Below are 10,899 nucleotides of genomic sequence, written 5' to 3' on the forward strand. Positions count from 1 at the left end.
AGGCAAAACAAATGAGTCTGTTAAGATGTTTTCCACAGATTTCAGAAGACAATGGTTTTAATTTTAGAAGTAGTTTTCACAAACTAGTTCATTGTATTTTCCTCAGAATCATCTTAAGTCCTGGGCAAATGGGCCATGCTTATTTTCCTGGCTGCGCTTAATTTCTAGAAATATTTCTCAATTTCTGCCTTGCTAAGAAAAATAATATTCAACTTTTAGACAAAAAGCTTCAACATTGTACTTGATAACCCTTGTAATCTTTTTTTTTTTTTCAAACTACTTTCTTTGGGCTAAATCAGCATGCAGCAGTCTAATGCAGATCATTGCGAACCCCTTTTAAGAGTTTACTAATCACTGTGAACTAAGCAAGAAATGAAAGTAATTTGCTAAGCTTCTACACACTGCGCATCACCCTTTAGTCTAGAATCATTTTTGACAATTATAGGTTCTTTCTTTCTTCAGTTTGGAGACTCCCAGCAACTTCGCCTGGTTCGGATCCTGCGAAGCACAGTGATGGTCCGTGTTGGAGGTGGATGGATGGCTCTGGATGAGTTCTTAGTGAAAAATGATCCTTGCAGGGGTAAGGAGATGCTATGTCAAGGTCCAGCACCACAAATGTACTGCTGACTCTCAGCAACAAAAGCATTATTGTTGGCCATAATTTAAATCCAGTAGTGAGTGTTTCACATTGGCCTGTAAAGCGTGTTCTCTATTTTCCTTTTCTCCTGTTTTGGAATAAATCTGAGATAGTTAGACAGGAAATACTAGTCTAGATTTTCTTTTTAAGACTTTCTGCGGTTGTCTAAATTCTCCAAATAAAGGACTTCTGTCTGCTATTGAAAGAAAATTGAGGCAACAAGGACAATATATTGGATAGTAAAATTTTAGAAGTCAAATTTTTATGAAATGAGAGAGGAGAGGAAAGTAATACTTAAAACAATAAGGAGCTATGACTTGACTCTTACTTTGAAGTTGCAGAGCAGAATATTACAAATGAAAACATCGGGCTGGAGTGATGGCTCAGCGGTTAAGAGCACTGACAGCTCTTGCAGAGGACCAGGGTTTGATCCCCAGCACCCACATGGTGGCTATGAACCATCCTTAACTCCAGTTCCAGGGGAATCCGAAGCCTTCTTCTGACCTCCGTGGCATTGCATGACATGGGTGCACTCACCTACATGCAGACAATACACATAAAATAAAAATAATAAATAAAATATGTATTTTTAAATTTTTACAAATGAAAACATCGTATGGTAGCTCTCCATATCTACCAGCCCTGCAGTCTTGGGTTAGCTTTTTTTTTTTTTTTTTTTGGTTTTTTTGGGAAAGGGGCTCCCTGTACCCCCACCTGTCCTGGAACTCACTATGTAGACCAGTCTGGCCTTGAACTCACGGAAATCTGCCTGCCTCTGCCTCCCGAGTGCCGGGATTAAAGGCATGCACCACCATGCCCTGCAGCTTTTAACATTCCTATTTTCCTGTCCCACAGTCAGTTTTTTAATTCTTAGGTGATTTATATTATAAATGAGCATTTGATTACAACTTCTAATTAAGTACCATCTCCGTAAGCACACATTTTTTTCTGACTTCTATAGGATTCTGAAACTGTAGGATTGTCATGGTTGGCTTTAATCTGTGAGCTTGTCTTTTTAAAATGTCTGCTCAGCTTTGCCTGTCAGGCTGCCATCTGGGAAGCCCAGCAGGACACCTGCATTTGGTGCTGACATCTGCCTACACAGATATGTTAGAGTCGGCCTGTCTGCCAAGGCCACTCTGAACTGCTCTATAACCACGCAGTGGCCCTGCTCTCTGTCAGCTAAAGATACACCTAAAAGAGCAGCTAATAAGGGGCCCCCCTCAACAATGGCGATATGCTTGAGAAATGGCGTTGTCAGGCATCTTTGTTACTGTGCAGACATAACATGTACTTAATACAAATCTAAATGGTTTAACATCCTATACACCTAGGCTGCATGGTGTGTGTATGTGTGTGTATAGTATATAACCTGTTGCTCTAAGACTTGTGATAAATAAGACAACATGTGATTAAATCAAGTACAAGATAAAATTATGCAACCAGGAAAAGCAGTTGATATAAGATGTATAAGGCTATGGCTGGTATAACATGGCATGCTGCTTTGTAAAAAGAAAAAAGAACAACCACCACCACCACCTGGGGCTGGAGAGATGGTACAGTGGTTAAGATCACTGACTACTCTTGCAGAAGACCTGGGTTCAGTTCCCACATGGTGGCTAGCAACTGTCCATAACTCCAGTTCCAGGAGATCTGATACCCCCTTCTGCTGTACATGGGCATTGTGGAACATGGATGCACTTACATACAGGCAGGCATACACTCATACACGTAAAATAAAAATAATAAAATATTTTTAGAAGAACCTTTCTTGTAAGTAGAAGGAATAGAATACCCTCTGGCAATAACTATAATATGACAAATACATAAACAAGTAACATAGTCATTGTTACCACTAATGAAGCATTGCATCCTATCTGTAACTATGTTACACTTTCATGTGACTGCCACTGCAGTAGACTTGTTCAGAACAGCGTCACCACAAAACACATGAGTAGTATGTTCACCATACCATTGCTATGTAGATGATGAGAAGTTTTCAGCTCCATTGCAGTCTTATGGGACCACCATCATCTACAGTGTGTTGTTGATAAAACATCCTATGACTGTACTTGGAAAATAATGCAGTCCAAGGTTGCAGCTTCATTTAGGAAACAAAGCAATTCAAATGTGTACTGTTCTGTTGGATAGGGTCAGGGAAAGTCAACATGACTGGCCAAGTCTTCCAGCTGTGTCCTCCTTGTCGAGTCAGACCTTACAGGGCTTCTTCTCCTGTTGCAACTCTTCTAAATGTGCTAAAGGCTGGATCTGAGCACCCTTCGCATATCCAACTACTGTACTTTGTTTCTTCTGCTAACAGTATTCTTTAATGTGATTGGTATCCTGTGTCATTTTTTCTAGTTCATCATCATGGGAGTAAAATGTTACGTTCGGAATCAAACTCTTCAATTACCACTACTCAGCCTGCTATAGGTTGGCAACCCCTCTTTGCCTCTCCCCTCTCTTCTCTTTCCTAATTTTCCATTCTTGCTTTAATAATTTGTTTTAATACACTATGCTTCATTCACATGTATGGCTTAACTCATATCCAGCTGAGCTGGGGCTTCTAATTTTAAATTCTAGAAACTTAACACACTTGTGGTGTGTGGCAAATACAAGTGATCGAGCACCTGCTAACACGTTGCTCATCGGGTTCTTGTGGAGTGTTCTCCGTGTGCATATGTGTTTGTATGAGTGCTGCATCACTGATTACGTGGACTCCTGGGTCTGGTGTTTGTTACTGCATGTTGGTAAAACAGTTTTTAAGGCCTAAAATTAAAATACTAGCTGCCTCATTTCAGTGAAAATTCTGGAAGTTCATATGTTATCATCATGACTAACAAGCCATCTCTGATACTGTGTCATTCTGTTGTTTAATCCCAATATTAAATACTGGCAATTCTCCTACCTCAGCAGTACATGCAAAAGACACAGTCCCTGCTTTCCTGGCTTGTCTTCTCAGTGTGGTAAAAGGATAGTAAGACCATGTGGCCATCAGTAGCTGGTGGGTTAACAGTATTTAAGCATGAGCTTTCCATTTTCATGCTGACTCTTTCTTTTGTAGTGGTTATTCCTGCTGGTGTCTAGTGTTAGAATAAGCACACCTTTTCCCCTTCCCTGAATTCACTTGTATCCAAGAGGAATGCATTGTGAAGGAATGCATTTAACTTCTTGTTATGCTGAGTTGGAGTTGGCATGGCACAAAGATGTTCTCAAAATTCTCAGCGCTTTTTCTGGTGCCAGGTGACCCTCTTGCCATAAAGACTGAATGCTTTTTCCTTTCATTTTTTTGTGCACTTTGGTGTGTGTGTGTGTCATCTAGCTAAAGGAAGGACCAACATGGAACTGCGGGAGAAGTTCATCTTAGCAGACGGTGCCAGTCAGGGTATGGCTGCTTTCCGACCACGGGGCCGCAGATCACGGCCTTCCTCACGAGGAGCTTCGCCCAACAGATCCACCTCTGTGTCCAGTCAGGCCGGCCAGGTGGCCTCCCCACAAGTGCCTGCCACCAGCACGCCAAAGGTAGGAATCCAGAATGTAGTAGTTTCCTCTTCTAATGTAATTATTGTTCTCCAAATCCTTTTGGATGTTTTTAAGTCCATGGAATTTGTAGGACCAGCTGGGTCCATTTGTGTCCTTTGTCCCCATGTTTTTCTACTATACTTTGCCCAGTGACCCATAGAGCAATTGTCTGGACAACAGTGACCTGTCTAGGGGCTTTTATCTTTCAGATTGATTTGTCTGTTTATAGCTTCATTTCATTTTTTTGGTGTGTATAATTTGTCATCATATCTTTCCACTTTTGTTTTTATTCTGCTTTTGAAATATGAGTCTATGCTACAAATATCTCTTTCTGTAGCTTCATTTTTATCTGCTATCCTTTACATTTGATTTGCCATTGTTCCATGCAGATTCTCCATCCTTTAACACGCAATTATGGTAAACCATGGTTGACAAACAGCAAAATGTCAACTTCTTGTAAACCAGGAATGTGCTCAGACTTTGCCGTGTCATCTGCAGAGGTATTGTAAGGTCCCACATTTGTCTTAACAGTCTTTTTCAGTTAATTGAAACTATCACCCACTAACACTGCTTCACTACTGCCTTAATATATGTACTTTTGATGATAATAATGTCCTTTTGTCACCTTTATAAAAGAAGTATCAACCTACCAGTTCTTAGGAGATATAAGAGTAAAGCCTTACCAGAAAAGACGGTGTCTGTTTGGCACAGTCGCACCATGAGGCTACTTACCTCCTTTGTTTTTTGTTCTCATTCATACTCAGTTCTACTTGTATCACTTGGAAGAATAAAACACAAGGTGTTATATGCAGACCAAACCTATGTAAAATTTCTTTTAAAGTTGGAGGAACACTCTTGCCAGTAGGCATAATTCGAGCAAGAAATGTGCACATTTTTCTTAAATGAGAATGAGAAGCAGTATCATATGCAAAAAAATTACTTGAAGGATGTTCACCAAGGGTGGTCCCTCAGAATGTCTGTGACAGTCATTTCTGCCTAACTACCTTGGCTGGGTTTGTATCCAGGGATGGGCATGGGTATGTAGAAAACTGTCATTTTCAAAAGGTGTCTTTGTTGTATCTTAGTAACTGGTATTATTTGCACACACAGTAACTTCTCAAAATGACATGATGTACAGGAAGAAGATACTTAGGGAATGTAACATTTTCCAAGATCAACTTGCTCATTAGATCACTCACATTCAGTGAAAAGTCAACCATGTGTCTGCTAAAGAATCATCTGTGAAATGATAAATGTAGATACCAAGTAATCACATCCTGATTCAAATCACAGCGATGGGGGGAGGGATCCTTAAGCATCTTTTCCTGGAAAGGAGATGTTTTTGTCTTAATGATTAAGTATAACCTGAAAGCCAAGCCCCTTGTATAAAAGAGAAATAGTGCTTCTTAAATTTTTTTGTATGTATGAGTGTATATTGTCCACATGTGTGTAAGTGCACCCATGTTGAGCAATGCCCACAGAGGTCAGAAGAGGGCATTGGATTCCCCTGGAACTGGAGTTAGAGACAGTTGTTAGCCACCATGTGGGTGCTGGGAGGCTGGAACAGCCAGTGCTCTTAACCCCTGAGCCATCTCTCCAGCCCCCAAGATGCAATACTTTTTAAAAGTCTTTAATGGCACTTTCTCTGTTGCTTAATCCTCACAGTAATAATTAGAGGTAGGCAGAGGAAAGTTGATTACCTTCTTTCCTCACTGCCAGTCCTGTCATGGCTAAGTGGGAGAATTGAGATAGATCCAGATTTGTCTATGTTCTTCATTCCTTTCTGTGCTCCCCAGGCCCTGTATTCCCACCTGTTTCCTTCAAGTGGGAAATACTAGCATAGAGTACATCTAGAAATGTCTATCAGTACTTAGGACTCTATTGTAGTAAAAACTGAGGAAACTTTAAAGAACCTCAAGTGACATAATTAACATTTGTTAAATATTTAGGGCTTAAATTTCTGGTTCAAATTTTTTTTAAGTAGCAACTCCCCCAAATTAAAGTCAAAGTGGGGATGGGGAGATGGTTCAGTTGGTGAAGTACCTGCTACCAAACTGAGAACTTGAGTTCATCTCCCCAGAACCCACATAAAACCAAAGTACTTAGGAGCAGAGAGCAAGGAGCAGAGACAAGCAGAATCCTACAAGGCAATCAAGGAACCAGTTTGCTTCACATTCAGTGAGAAACCCTGTCTCAAAAATAAGGTGCACACTCCTTTAATCCCAGCACTTGGGTGGGAAAGGCAGGTGGGTTGCTGTAAGATCAAGGCCACCTTGGTCTACATAGTGAGTTTCAAGCCAGCTGGAGCTACAGGGAGACACTGTCTCAAATAAATAAGTATATAAATAAATGGTGGAGCACAATATAGAAAGATGCCTAACATCTACACAAAGAACTACATAAAGTCTGGGACTAGAGCGATGGCTCAGCAGTTAAGAGCACTGGCTTCTCTTGCAAAAGACTAAGGTTCAATTCCCAGCACCTATATGGCAGCTAACAACTGTCCATAACTCCAGTTCCAGGGGAATCTAATGTCCTGACCTCTGCAGGCATTGCATGACATGGGTGTACTTACATACGTGCAGACAATATACTCATACACATAAAAATAAAAAAAATTTAAAATATAAATAAAATCTAAGTATATTATTTGGACTAATACAGAAGTACATTTAATTTCAAATAATAACCTCATAAAATGAAAGACAAAACAATACTGTGACTCTATAGATAATAAAATCAGAACACTTAGAACATTCTAAGGATAATGGCCTTGGTTCTATAACTTTGAGTGACAGGTTTCATAATTGCTGTTTCCTCTTGAGATTATTGAGATGCTTTTTACATTAGAAATTTAACTAGATCTGCAATGCCAAGTCTTGGGTAAATCACTTCTTTCCTTGGAGCCTGATTTTTCACATTTGTAAAAATAAAAGTGATGACTAAGTACGAGTGAGGGTTAACTGTGGTTATGTATCTCAAAGCAGTTTGAAAATGTGTGCATTTTCATATGTAAATCATAAATAAGTAAGGCTTTGACACTGGGTGTGGTGGTGCATGCCACCTAGCACCTGGGTTGTGAAGGAAGGAGGATCCAGAGATGCAGGCCAGCCTTGACTACGTAGTAAGATTAAGGCCAACATGGGTTACATGTGTCAAAAAGAAAATAAAAAATCACCTGCCCTTAGGTGTATGTACAGAATGCAGAGGAGGATGAAGGATAGGAATCTTACATTAATATTGATAAGTATAATATCAAATGATAAATGCAGTTTCAAAAGTCCCACATGTGCTTTATTAAGAATTTAAACTATAATGGTAAGGTCATTTAAAAATATATTAGTGATTTTTACAGACTTTTTTTCTTCATGGCTCCTTGGCTATGTATTCATCAAAGAATATAAAATCCTCGGTTATCAAGATTGTTTTAACTTTGGCAGAATTTCTAAAATGTCACAGTCTAGAAAAATGCAGTGAATACTTAGCACATCATCTTAAGGTTCCTTCATACACTTCCCTCAAAGTGACTATAAATTTTAAAGAAGTACCCCAGAAGTGTCTATAAATCTTGTATGGTAATGCCACTACCACAAAAAAATAAAACCCAGGAAGAGCTAGAGCTGAAGAAGTGAACGCATGCCGCATAGTTAGAAATCCGCCCTTCCTTTTTAAGTTAAAGGCGTTTTTCAAGGTGTCTTAGTAGGTATTTTTTTCTGTATTTATTATTGTTTATTTACTTCTGCCTCATTTCCTTACTGAAGGCAGCAGAAATAAAAGCCCCTGTCCCCTTCTGTGCGCTGGGCAGTCCTGATCCCTGGCAGTAACTGTCTAACTCTAATACTGACTGGCTGGAAGATACTAATGTTCTTGGGGTTCACTTGTCTTGTTCTCACCATCGCTTCTCTCTGCTGGGGGACTTTCATTTTTATGTTATCTTCCATCCTGATCCATTTTCTTTAGACGGTTTCCTTTCAAGTCTGGGTAAGAATAACAAACTGGGGAAGGAAAGCACGTAAGAGCCTGGTGCTTGTGTGATCGAAGCCCTTATGAGGTCCTGTATAGTCTTCTACGTGTTCATAAAGAAATGGTGTCAGGGAAACATGATCAGAATCTTAAATTGTCTCTGCATTGGTCAAATACAGGGAACGCCAATCCAGGGAAGCAAGCTTCGACTTCCAGGGTATCTATCAGGGAAGAGCTTCCACTCCGGGGAGGACAGCGGCTTGATAACAACTGCAGCTGCCAGAGTCAGAACACAATTTGCAGGTGAGTGGTGGGGGAGGGGGACATTTCCTTCTTCAGTGATGATCTGGACTTTATAAAGTCCCCTTCCTAACTAGAAAGAAATGTTGAATTGGTAGAGCTATATTGTTTTGGAATAAAACGCTCCAACATACACAGAAGACAAATGAGTCATGGAAACAAGTGACTAAGCAGCCTGTTTGGGATAGTACGTGGCTTTCGGGGCATTGGAAACCTAAGTCAGTGCTGTGCCCTGCAAGCTGGGAGCCCTTTCTGCCAGAGATTGCATGGGGCTGTTTCTAGTAACTAGGAAAACCCAGCCTCACTAGGCCTTCCACCAATGTCTCTTACATTTTTATTAACACCCTAAACACTGCACTCTGAGCTCAGGAGGCGTGAATTTTCTTGCATCCTTTAAGTTGCTCATCCTCAAATAAGACTTAGACCTGAGTCCATACGCGGCATGCATGCTGAGCATCGGACAACATCTTCTCCAATAAGAGGGGTATTCCTTATGTCTACTTGCGGTAAATCAGTTTTAAGTGAGGTAAGCCCAAGCATCTCCTGTATGTCAGTCTAGCTGTTGCCATTTAATGTCTACTCAGAATGAGTCTGCCTACCCTTGAGTAATTGTGGAAGGCCATGAGACCAAAGTATTTGTGGGTGCCTGCTAAGGGCAAGAAAAACATGTTGAGGTACACATAGGTCAGTTTTGCAAAATCATTTGCAGATGAATAAGAGGAGAATCTGTCTCTGCCTTCTCCCTTCAGATTCCAGGAAGACTCCCAGCCGCCCTGGAAGCCGAGCGGGAAGCAAGACAGGCAGCAGGGCCAGCAGCCGCAGAGGCAGTGATGCATCAGACTTTGACATTTCAGAAATCCAGTCTGTGTGCTCAGATGTGGAGACTGTCCCTCAGACACAGAGACCTACACCCCGAGCAGGTTCTCGGCCATCCACAGCCAAGCCTTCTAAAATCCCCACACCCCAGAGGAAATCACCTGCCAGCAAATTAGACAAGTCTTCAAAGAGATAGTGCAACTGGTTCCACCAAGGCCCTTCCTTGAGCATTTATTATTTAAATGAATGATGTAAAATACGATGTAGAAATTATTGTGAAATATTGCAGGAGGTGAGTTTAAAATTCTGCAGATGGCCTTATTTGTGTATTTGTCTTTTTTATTTGATCTGTATCACTTTTTGGTCAGATTTTCTGGGGTTAAAGTCACATCATATGTGATAAGGAAGAGTTTAACATGAACTAGTGTTGCTGCACTGTAACGTGTAGAGCACACACTAAAATCAGTTACTGTGTCTACAGGTAAGTCTGCCTCCTCTCTGACAACCACAGCACTACATGGATAGCTGACACTAAGGGATACCCCATGACAGCTTCTTATTTTTATGGAAATTCTGAACAGCTGACAAACACAACAGGGATATCTTTTTCTGAGATGATTTTATCTGTCAATTAAAAGGTGGAGGGCAAAAAGAAAACACATCTACACATAGTTCGTCAAGCAGTAACCAACAGAGAACTCACAGGAGACTACTTCAAGCAGTTGCGAGTACCATGGTGTACAAGTACTTGCCAGCATCTTTGTGCTGTTCCTTTCAGTACAGCCAGACGCGACCCGGATATTAGACCTAGATACTGTAAGAATAGACTTGCAAAGTGCGTTCATATAAATGTGAGGTTTTCTTTTGCTGGAGTGGACAGTGGCACCTGTATCACTAACTCTTTTTGTATCAAAGCAGTTTCGCTTGCAAAAAGCTATGAAATAAAACATGTCCCTTAATTACATTGCTATGGAATTAATTTTTTTTCCACAGGGAAAACTGGTGTATTTTTTTATGAGCAGTATCAATTTGGAATGACCAAAAGATACTTAAAAATGGGTTTATTTTGATTTCTCACCTGGAATAATCATGTTCTGGTATTATATCTACTTATATTTAATAAATATACATTTTAATTTATTATGTATACTCACATACTACAGAAAGATACTAGTATGCATTTAATAAAACATATTCACCTAAATGTATGGAATACCTGATTATTTAAAGTGAGATTTTCTGTTTGTTCTAAATAAAGAGAATACCAATAGTATGACAGGGAAGATGTGGGAAATGTGAAAAGGGGACTTGTAATAAAATGATGTGACCCCTCTATCCAGTAAGTATTTTAGTAAGTACTAAACATGTGCTCACTTGTTTTAATGACCCTAAGACTGCAGTGTTCCTGCTGTCATGTAATCAAGGGAGAATCCATTATAAGTCACTAGAAAGTGTGAAAAGTAGGGGGGTGTGGCAGGAGAACTGATTTTCTTCTTAATATAGTGATAATCTTCTGGCCTGTGGTCTTGTGTGCGCCTTTAATCCTAGCGCTTGAGAGGCAGAGGTAGGCGGATCTCTGTGAGTTTGAGGCCAGCCTGGTCTACATAGTGAGTTCCAGGACAGCTGGGGCTACAGGGAGACCCTGTCTCAAAAAGACAAAA

At 40.3% G+C, this 10,899-nt stretch overlaps 1 protein-coding gene across 16 annotated transcripts in view; it reads left to right on the forward strand.

Moving 5' to 3' along the window:
- Nucleotides 1–10,442, forward strand: part of Dst (dystonin) — a 489,235-nt gene extending 478,793 nt beyond the window's left edge. For 4 of the 16 annotated variants that reach the window (XM_017801476.2, XM_029570109.1, XM_029570110.1 and 1 more), the window contains 6 exons: nucleotides 463–580; nucleotides 2,999–3,070; nucleotides 3,960–4,159; nucleotides 4,549–4,659; nucleotides 8,302–8,425; nucleotides 9,172–9,434. In XM_017801476.2, the coding sequence (XP_017656965.1) occupies nucleotides 463–580; nucleotides 2,999–3,070; nucleotides 3,960–4,159; nucleotides 4,549–4,659; nucleotides 8,302–8,425; nucleotides 9,172–9,434 (888 nt within the window). Of the gene's footprint in view, nucleotides 1–462; nucleotides 581–2,998; nucleotides 3,071–3,959; nucleotides 4,160–4,548; nucleotides 4,660–8,301; nucleotides 8,426–9,171 lie in introns of all 16 variants that reach the window. The other 12 variants (XM_029570112.1, XM_008846518.3, XM_029570113.1 and 9 more) reach the window with 6 other exon arrangements.
- Nucleotides 10,443–10,899: the final 457 nt, after the last annotated feature.

This window comes from Nannospalax galili, unplaced genomic scaffold, assembly GCF_000622305.1.
Source record: "Nannospalax galili isolate Female #2095 unplaced genomic scaffold, S.galili_v1.0 scaffold582, whole genome shotgun sequence".
In the NCBI taxonomy this organism is placed as follows: domain Eukaryota; kingdom Metazoa; phylum Chordata; class Mammalia; order Rodentia; family Spalacidae; genus Nannospalax; species Nannospalax galili.